Source organism: Pyrus communis, chromosome 13 (genome assembly GCF_041283825.1).
Source record: "Pyrus communis isolate YQ-2024b chromosome 13, ASM4128382v1, whole genome shotgun sequence".
Classification (NCBI taxonomy): Eukaryota; Viridiplantae; Streptophyta; class Magnoliopsida; order Rosales; family Rosaceae; genus Pyrus; species Pyrus communis.
This window is the reverse complement of record NC_142577.1, coordinates 10,789,922-10,799,955: the sequence shown is the minus strand read 5'-3', so window position 1 is coordinate 10,799,955 and position 10,034 is coordinate 10,789,922. Positions and strand designations below refer to the sequence as shown.

Genomic DNA, 10,034 nt, shown 5'->3' with positions numbered 1-10,034 from the left:
CACAACTCGATTTGGAGTCCTTATAGACATTCCGGGTTGGGGTGTGTCACTTTAACTCCTTAAATAAGTACTCAAAAATGGTGGTGGGAGTCCCTAAATAAAGACTTCTATTGGTGATGCTCTTAAGTAATAATTCAATCATCAACAAGCACATTATTTGATTTGTAAATTTAATTTAAATAAATTTAATCTTTCTAACATTATTCTAAATTAAAACGTCTTAAATTTGAATTTTCAAAATAATGAGTTTGCAATTAATATATTCTTAGAATAAATATTTCGTTAACTCAAAAGAAAAAAAAAACTGGAATAAGGAATTGAAAAATATTTTTTGTTTATGATGTGAAAGGGAAAAATCTCACGTGATGGAAGGCTGAGAAGGAAGAAGGCATATCCCAAAATTCCTGAGGAGATAAATAAGATGCTAGCAGAGAACGCGAATAGCAGGTAGTGCCACGTGGCTACTACCTGGCAATCAGGCATCGAATCTTGGAATCACGCGACCCAAAGCCAAGCGAGCCAAGCGAACCAAGCCACCACTCCACGCCTATGGCGGTCCTTCCTCTTCTCCTTCCCCTTCCCCTTCATCTCCTCCCCTTTCCTCCCCATCGCCATCGCCATCGCCATCGCCTTCTCCTCCGTCCTCCTCACCCAATTTGCACATAGAATTTCACTCTCACTTTTCCACGCCTCTGCAGCTCTCTTTGCTCTTCTGCCCCATCGCCGCCGGCTCGCAACTCAAGGCCTAGAGGGCTGAAGACGCGTCTGTCTGCAACCCAAACCCAAAGGTTCCATTTTCCGATTGGGTTTTGGCATCTGGATTTTGCGCGGTTTCCCCATTTTAAAGGTACCTATTTGATTATTCTTTGATTTGGTTATTTGGGTTGTGTTGAATTCGGATCTAATTTCGACAAAGTTTGCAACTTTTGAGGTTTGCGTTGTGTTATTTTGATTGGTTGTTGGCTGAAATTCGGTTCTTTTGATTTGGTTTTGGTGAAATTGTTTCAATCGTCGTCGGGATTGGTGTTCGGGGATATTATGGTTCTCTGTGGTTTTGATAGAGTTGTCATAAATGGAGGATCTTAGTGAAGTTGATGAACATGCTTGTGATTGTCGGCTCGAAGGAAATTATATGGTGTGATCAATACTATGTGTAACAAAGGAATTGCCTGCTTGAGCGACTCTGACTCCGAAAACCCAATTGATCATCAGGCTGTATACTTGATGGATAGCCCTTCCGCTACCCCTCACTTTGGTTCTAATTCCACCGCTGTTTCGTCCCCCAATTCGAATGCGGAAAACCCGCGTGTTAAGTTTCTGTGTAGTTTTTCGGGGAGTATATTGCCCCGCCCACAAGATGGGAAGCTCCGTTATGTGGGAGGAGAGACGCGAATTGTGAGTGTTCCACGAGATATCAAGTTTGATGAGTTGATTAACAAGATGAGGGAGCTTTATGAAGGTGCAGCAGTGCTCAAGTATCAGCAACCCGATGAGGACCTTGATGCTCTTGTCTCGGTTGTGAACGATGATGATGTGACTAACATGATGGAAGAGTATGATAAGTTGGGATCTGGCGATGGTTTCACTAGGCTCAGGATTTTTTTGTTTTCGCATCCCGACCAAGATAGCTCATCGCACTATGAGGGTGATGAAAGGGATAATGAGAGGAGGTATGTCGATGCTCTCAATAATTTAAATGATAGCTCCGAATTCAGGAAGCAATATCCCGAGTCCCCTCTTATTAATCCGGTTGATGATCTCCATATAGCGGAACAATTTTTTAGTCCAATGAGTCTTGAGGGTGGCCTTCACAGTCAGAGAAATTGTGATATATCCATGGCTCAATACAACTTGCATCAGCTCAAGATACCTCATGCAGGATCGGGGCAACATCATCAACCGATTAGTCAGAGGTATAACGAAATGGAAGCTCCTTGGAGTCCTGCATACTATTCTCCCAGGCACCATGCGCACCTTGATCCAAGACCAATGGCTGAGTTTCCTTCCTCTCCTTCCTCTGCACGGTACCGTATGCCGTTTCCAGATGTACCCGATAAATGTTTAGATAGAATGCCTGAAGAATATGCACGACAGCCATTGAATCATCAGCCTCCATATGAACATCAACCACAGTATTCTGAGAATGTTGTATGGCTTCCAAGTGGAGCAATAGGTGGTGAAAAGTCAGGATTTCCAGGTAACATTTTTCATGGAAACAATGCCGTCGAAGGAAACAGTATTTGTGAGCACTGCCAGATGACTTTCCAGAGAAACCAACCACATTTTGAGCAACCAGTCATGGCAAATGGATTTCAACATGTTGCTAATCCAAGCGGCAAGTGTACTGCAAATAGAGAGACTTTCGTGATGAATCCAGATACAAAGTTGCACCATGAAATATACGTAAGTGAACAGAATACTGGTCCTCATCGTTTTAGTGAGACTCCAAATCATGAAAGAGGCTGGACTCCACATCCTCATTTGAATTGCCGGACTGAGGAAGCACGACCACATGCTTCTGGAGCTGGGAAATTTAATGATCCTTACATTGTAGATGGTCACATAAATTTGCCTCTTGGTCCTAATATGGTGGATGACCATCATGTCACTTCCAATTATGTTCATCACCCAGCTGGACCTGAAATGGGAAATGAAGTGTTTCACGAACGATCTGTGGCTGCTCCACCCCATGTACACATTGCTCCCGTAGAAGAGCGTGGTGTTCGTTATGGAAATTTTCCTTATCCCTATGGAGGAGATAATATTTATCGTGGGTCTCATGGACATGCACCTGGACAGGCAGTATGGAGAAATGTTCAGAGCCCAATGCATGCTGCACCCCCTTACGAAGCATCCATTTCTGCTCCACAAGCGAATGGTTCTGTTAATGTGGGATATCTCAGACGTGAAGATAGTCCAGGGTTTTCCATTGCATTAGACAATCAAGATATTTGGGTTGACACCTCGCAGGAAATGTTAGGTTTGGAAGGAAAAACTGTTCCTCCGGACTATTCTTATGGGAACGCTGTGAAGTTGAACCCAAACCCACTCTGTCAAGAAAATCATCAAGCATATCCTCCAGACCGCATTCAACCTACACCTGATATGATAAATTATGCTATTCCTTTGGACCCCAGCGCCGGAGTTGTAAGGTTGGAGGAAAAGAGTTCACCTGGAGTAAATGAGGTGAATCTTGTGGACAAGGTGGAGAACCCTGAAACAGAGGTTATAAATCCAAACAATCATTGTGATAAAAATGGTGGTGTGGTATCTCTTGAGTCAATAAATTCGAATTTTGCTAAGCTTGCAGAAGAAAGTTGTAATGTTGGCAAAACAAGTGACAAGGATCAGTCTACTCGTAAACTTTCAAAGCTTTCTGTTAACAATTTGAGTTTCATACCGGAATTGATTGCTTCTGTTAAAAAAGCTGCTCTAGAGGGGGCTGAGGAGGTGAAAACCAATGCTGAAGAAAGTACTGACCCTGAGAAGAGTCGTTCAATAGACAAAGAAGCAGCTGCAAAAAATTTGGAACAACCGGTGAGAACTATATGAAATGCTATAAATGAGATTGGATTATGTGTATTTTTTTTTTTTGTCTTCTTAATGTGGTGTTGTTTTGTAGAACACTCCTGGAGACAGGGAATTGGATTCTGATAGTGATAATCTAAACAATTCCAAAATTGAGCCAACAAAGGCCGAGGCAGAAGCTATTGCCAAGGGATTGCAGGTTTCTTTTCGCAGTCATCTTTGTGTCATTGTTAAATCCTACATTCATATTTCCTGTACTATGTTTCTTGGTCTTTCATGCGGTTTTCTTTTAACTGTATGATTGTAAATTTTTTTGACAGACAATAAGGAATGATGATCTAGAGGAGATCCGAGAATTAGGTTCTGGGACTTACGGGGCTGTGTTTCATGGGAAGTGGAAGGGGTCTGATGTAGCAATAAAGAGAATAAAGTCCAGTTGTTTTGCTGGGAGACCATCAGAAAGAGAACGTTTGGTAACAACTGAGCAATCTTCCTTTCTAGAATATTACAGTTTCTTATAACCTATTATGTAGCACCTTCTTGTTTGTCCCATTTGTGGTCTGCCCAACATATTGTTTGTTCTGGCATTTTATGTGATCTTGTTTCTTGCAAATTTCTGCTATGGAAGTAGTGACTGTGCTAGCTGATGCCTTAATTATACCATTCATTTAATATAATTCACATTATGGAGATTTAGTCTGTAATCTTATTATGTTCACTTTTTGAACTGAAGTAATTGAAATGATGTTGTCGAGAGGGAGACATTATTCTTCCTCAAAAAATTGTATGTTCTTCATATTTTCATTATTGTGTGGTACTGACTTCTTCTTTCTTGTCTTCTCAGATTGCGGATTTCTGGAAGGAGGCTTTAATACTGAGTTCATTGCATCACCCAAATGTTGTTTCCATGTATGGTATTGTGCGCGATGGCCCTGATGGATCTTTAGCAACCGTGACCGAATTCATGGTTAATGGTTCTTTGAAACAGTTTTTGCAGAAAAAAGACCGGTAATTAGTTAGTTGTCTGGGAAGGAATATTTCTAATTTGCAGTATTGTTTTCTTTTCAGTTTCTATATTAGGGCTCTCTTCTTCTTTGCTAGTATGTGATGAATCTATTTATGCCATTGATCAGAACAATTGATCGTCGTAAAAGATTGATCATAGCTATGGATGCTGCATTTGGGATGGAGTATCTGCATGGAAAAAATATTGTGCATTTTGATTTAAAGTGTGAAAATCTATTAGTAAATATGAGAGATCCACAACGGCCTGTATGTAAGGTTGGATGATTTAAATATCATATTCTGCCACCTCCTTTCCATTCTTACTTTCCAGCTCAGTTTATCTTAGTGTGCTTTCTTTTTGGGACTCATATTGATGTGTGTTTCTTTAGATTGGTGATTTGGGATTATCCAAAGTAAAACAACAGACTTTAGTGTCTGGAGGTGTTCGTGGAACTTTGCCCTGGATGGCACCTGAGCTTCTTAGTGGGAAAAGTAACATGGTAACAGAGAAGGTAATAGTGAATTTAGCCTTGGAACATATATTGAAGTTTATGTCTCTCTTGAGTGATAAGTCTTGGAATTGTCACTAGTTTTCTCAGCCTTTAACTCTCATAGTCTCGTGTTATTTTCAATTTTGTAGATTGATGTGTACTCATTTGGAATTGTTATGTGGGAACTGCTTACGGGAGATGAACCATATAGAGATATGCATTGTGCTTCTATAATTGGTAAGAACCAATGTTTTGTAGGCATATATTCTGTTTAATTTTTTATTCGTAATGTATTCCTTCCATTTTTGTTCAAAATGTTATCTCTGGGTCATTCTCATTATTGATTTAGTAATACAGCACCAATCTCTGCGAATGTACTTGTAATCGTGGATGTGTACATTATGTATTTGATGCGAGCTTATATGCAATCGCATTTCAATTCCATTTGTCTTCTAGCTGAAATTGTCTGGTTCTGTCATGTAAAATCTATGTAAGATCTAACTTCACTTTATATATACTAGTGCTGGACAATTGACAAAACAAAGTTGCTTGCTGTCTGTTTTCTTTTCAGTCGTTGCTCATGTGAAAATAGTAGAACTTGAGCATGTTCTTAAAGAAACCCCCTAGCTTTAAGACTATTTTCTAACATTTGGCAATTATAACATATTTTCTGCTGATTTGACACTTTAACCTTATTTGTCAACTATCTGCTTTGCAATTCGAATTGTAAATTTCATGTTTTGTTCGAATTGTCCACTGTATTTTTCTCATCGTTTTGATTCTCTTAGGAATTGTTAACGTGTAGATATTTGCTAGGAAGAAAAAGAAAGTATCCTTTTCCTTTGGTATCAGTAATTTTGCATTATTCGGCAACAGTCACCTTTCATTGCAATTACCGGTGCTGTCTTATCCCTGTGTCAGTCCATGACTGAGCACCTACGGCAGTCATCTCTTACACATGCCCGTTGGGTTGGCATGCTTGGATTTTACATGAATTGTTTGCATGCTTTTTAACGAGCCCATTTTCTAGCTATTAAATGCCCATACAACATCCACAATTGAATGATACCAGTCAAAGATACTACGGTATAGTTCTGATCTGCAATCTATTCTTTTGTTTTGCTTGCAGGAGGTATAGTGAACAACAATCTGCGTCCTCAAATTCCCACGTGGTGCGATCCAGAATGGAAGTCTTTGATGGAAAGTTGTTGGGCTCCTGAGCCTTCACAGAGGCCATCGTTTTCTGAAATCTCTCAGAAGCTAAGGAATATGGCTGCTGCAATGAATGTGAAATAATTCGTCTGGATGCAGTTGATTCACTTCTTGCATTGTATGTTAGCCACGACTTAGCCGAAGAGGAAAATAAATTTTAAGCATAGATTTTGCGGTTTAAGGCCAGCACTGGTTTCCAAATTATATTAAGGCTAATAGTGTATTATTATTATGCCTTGGTTCATATTTAAGCAACCTAATATATACTGCTTTGAAATGGTAATTTTCTTTGAGAAGTGCTGGATATGCGCTTTGCAGTGGCTTTTACCCGGAAAAGGCTTTCATCATACACGGAGCGGAGCCATGATGGCACGATCAGAACGTGAGTCCATCTATTTACTTATTTTTTCATCTTAGTATACGTTTACTCTTGTCACTCTCCGTAGTAATGCAGTTACTTATGGCTCTTTGGTACAGGTTGAAGCTAGTTTGGTTTAGATCGGAATGGCGGTACTGCTATCAAAGCTGAACCAAGGTCGCTTCCGAAGGATGTGTATAGACATTACCATGTTTTACACGGTTGAACCGCTCTTGTTATTCGTTTTCGGGGCCTCTGCTTAGTATGCAAGATAGATGTTACAGCTAGGGACTTCTGTTTATATGTCCGACTTTTGTACGAATGTAAAAAGCGTATGATTATCTGTGAGAACCTCTTTACAGTGTTAAGTCTTGCTTCAGTATTTATTCTACCTAGAAATAAAACACAGATGTAAAAAATTACTTGGATATTGAACGGATTTGTACCCGGTACAGCGGCGGGAATCTAAGTTGATCGGAAAATATTTGGAGCTCGTTGTGAAATTCCGATGGAAAATATGAATAAACTTGCGCGTTCTATTCTTTTGTTTACGTTTCTATTGATACTGTTGGCAAAGTCAATTGCAAATCGTCAGCATGGACGAGTCGTATGCTTTCCCAAATGGGTCGTCTACAGCTTATCACATCAGTGGTTCAACTCGTCAGCTTTGGACCATGTTACTTTGTACTCTCATTTGGGGCTCGTTTCAAGGGTTGTCGGGCTTCTTTGGAGTATGCTTTCGTTTATGGATCATTTTTCGGGAATCATCTTCAATGTTCATGTGTTTCTAGCCGGCGCACTCTTCTTCTTCTTTGCCCATTTTTTTCGTTGCTAGGTATTTCGCCGCTCTTGGCTTCGGCCCCTTCTTTTATTCCTGTTCACTGGCATCCTCGGCAATTGGGGTGGATTAAGGTGAATATAGATGGTTCTTGTTCTAATGGGTGTGCGGGTTTTGGAGGGATTTTCCGTACCAATGAGGGCCAAGTCCTTGGCGCTTTTGCCGCTTGTTCTTAATTTGTGAGTTCGGTGGTAGTGGAAATTTTAGCTTTTATTGAGGCAGTTCGTGTGGAGTGGGTTGATGACTGGAAACACTAGGATGAAACTGATTCCACTTTGGTTCTGCATTAGCTGCGACCACAATTCCATGGTTTTTGTTGATTGATTGGAATTATTGTACACATAACGGAGTTAGTACACGAAATTAGTTTCTGCTTGCAAACCTATTGGATTGTAGCTAACTGCTGCTAATTGCCAAGAATGGTGGACCACATCCTGTCACCATTTTGAAGCATTCACCGAGCACAGAATGTATTTCGAATTTGAAAAGGTGACAGACATTTACTAGGCCAGTAACACCACTGAGACACTATCTTTATTGCGAAAGAGTCATCATAGGTGTTATCATTTGGTTTTACTTGCTATACATATTTGCAATTCACCACCAAGTTTCCCTACAGATATTTAAGCCGCCAATCTAAGTTCTAAAAGATATCTACAACCTTTACCAAGCAAGGCAAAACATGCATACATAAAATTTTGTAGGAGATAAACTAAGAGAGCATAAGAACCTGGTTGACCTTGGACTATTAAAATTTTGTTTATATTCGAGTTTAAGAAATGACATTGATATTGGTTCTGGCTAATGATTAAACTACTATATATATCATCAAGTCTAAGTTATGAATCAAATTGGCTTGGCATTACCAACTCTCTTTTCTTTTTTCTCTCTTACATACAAAATCTTTGAGGTCAAATTCTGTGACACCATCAACTGTTGCCATGTACCTAATACACGCCAATGACCTTCTGTTTAAAAAGTCAAAGTTCGCATATAGTTAACTTCATGCAAGTGCATGCGCATGCATGTTTGTTAACATCTGTTACGAAACCAGTACAAAAGCAAGAGCTAGGATGCTGAAATCTCAACGGTTAATAACACAAGTTCAAAAATCAGACAACAATGCAGTGAGTTAATGGCATTACAGTAACTCGGTAACGAAATGAACTGCTACCTCTGGTTTGTGCTGATAAGTTTTGGACTATAGCTCACTGCAGCGGTGATAGCTAATTGCCAAAAATGGAGGACCGCGTCCTATCTATTTTAAACATTTTGCACTACATATACAGATTGCACAGGGGATTTAGTCCAGTGGTAGGATGCTCGCTTAGGGAGCGAAAGGTCCCGAGTTCAATTCTCGGAATCCCCATATCCTTTTTTTTCCCTTGTTTCTGCTAACCAGAGAAGACTACAAAGGACTTATGTAATAGCCAAAATATAAGAGCAAAAAGGTCAGAAGTTTGTACTTCAGTTGGCTAAGATCCTAACTTCGATTCTTCCTGCTTCACCCTTTGTAAAAGTAGAGAGCAAATATTGTTGAACCTAACCCTAACGAGTGTAGGTTGGCCGACAAGACAATACGCAAAACCTCCTTGCTACCAAATAGGGTGGATATCCAAAAAATACGTTGGGTGCTGAAAAGATTACTAATTGAAAAACTTGTTAGGTTTTTTGTTGTCAAATTTGAAATGAAATAAAAAAAAAAAAAAACCAACGACAGTTTGACAAATGTTGATGACTTTGAAGAATGGGGCAGAGAGACTTGAGTCTAATGAGCTCAGCAACTGCTTCCATTTGTAGCGTCTTAGCGCGTTACTTTACATAAAGTGCATGGAGGACTCTCAGATAACAACAGCTTCAATAATTTATAGTTTACAGGCATTTGTCAAGGTTAATCAATATTTTATGTCTCAATTTGTTAGATTATTGAAATACATTTGATTTGATATTATGTTATGCGAGTCCACCTTCGCATCCTAATTTGTCAACCCCTGCGACATCATTTGTATTATACAAAGCTCTAAATTTTATATGAAGTTTCCGAAATTTATATGCTGGCCAGGTGATATGTACGTGTGCCTATGGGAAACGTAAATATGATTAATGTTGCCCAAGGAAAAGTATCCAATGTTTAATCAATAAGTCGGCACCAACATATTTGAGTTTAATTAAATTGGTTAGAACAATGTGTTCCACATAATTTAGATAAATACACTGTAAGTAGGCTTGATAATTCCTGACACGACATGATACGAAATTAATAGGTGTTCGGGTTGACACGATAACAAATAGGGTCGTTATCGGGTAACCCAATAAGCACCTGTTAAGATAACGGGTTGATTTGTGTATACACGTAACACGATACACGATAAGCAAAATATTAATTTTATAATTTTATAACCCTAAAAAAAAATACTATAATAATTATATATATATATATATATTAATTTAACAATTTTATACCCTTAAAAACTATAATAATTATATATATATATTAAATTAAATTTAAAAAATTGGTGACCATTGGATCAGCTGAGATTTAATCTCAGCCGTCCATTGTGCATTAGGTTGGAGGCTATCCTTCTCTTCTCTCTCATTCACT

The 10,034-nt window shown here is 39.1% G+C and overlaps 1 protein-coding gene and 1 non-coding gene across 2 annotated transcripts; both read left to right on the top strand.

The window, feature by feature from the left end:
• Positions 1 to 406: 406 nt before the first annotated feature.
• Positions 407 to 7,136, top strand: LOC137736720 (kinase superfamily with octicosapeptide/Phox/Bem1p domain-containing protein). Its single transcript, XM_068475959.2, has 11 exons — positions 407 to 847; positions 1,062 to 3,537; positions 3,623 to 3,727; positions 3,849 to 4,001; positions 4,373 to 4,536; positions 4,662 to 4,809; positions 4,923 to 5,045; positions 5,174 to 5,261; positions 6,154 to 6,354; positions 6,555 to 6,618; positions 6,714 to 7,136. The coding sequence occupies exons 2-9, from the start codon at positions 1,150 to 1,152 to the stop codon at positions 6,318 to 6,320; spliced, it is 3,336 nt and encodes a 1,111-aa protein (XP_068332060.2). The 5' UTR covers positions 407 to 847; positions 1,062 to 1,149; the 3' UTR covers positions 6,321 to 6,354; positions 6,555 to 6,618; positions 6,714 to 7,136.
• A 1,593-nt stretch (positions 7,137 to 8,729) lies between these two features.
• Positions 8,730 to 8,801, top strand: TRNAP-AGG (transfer RNA proline (anticodon AGG)). The gene has a single exon. It is a non-coding gene; the product is annotated as a tRNA-Pro (tRNA).
• The last annotated feature ends 1,233 nt before the right edge of the window (positions 8,802 to 10,034 follow it).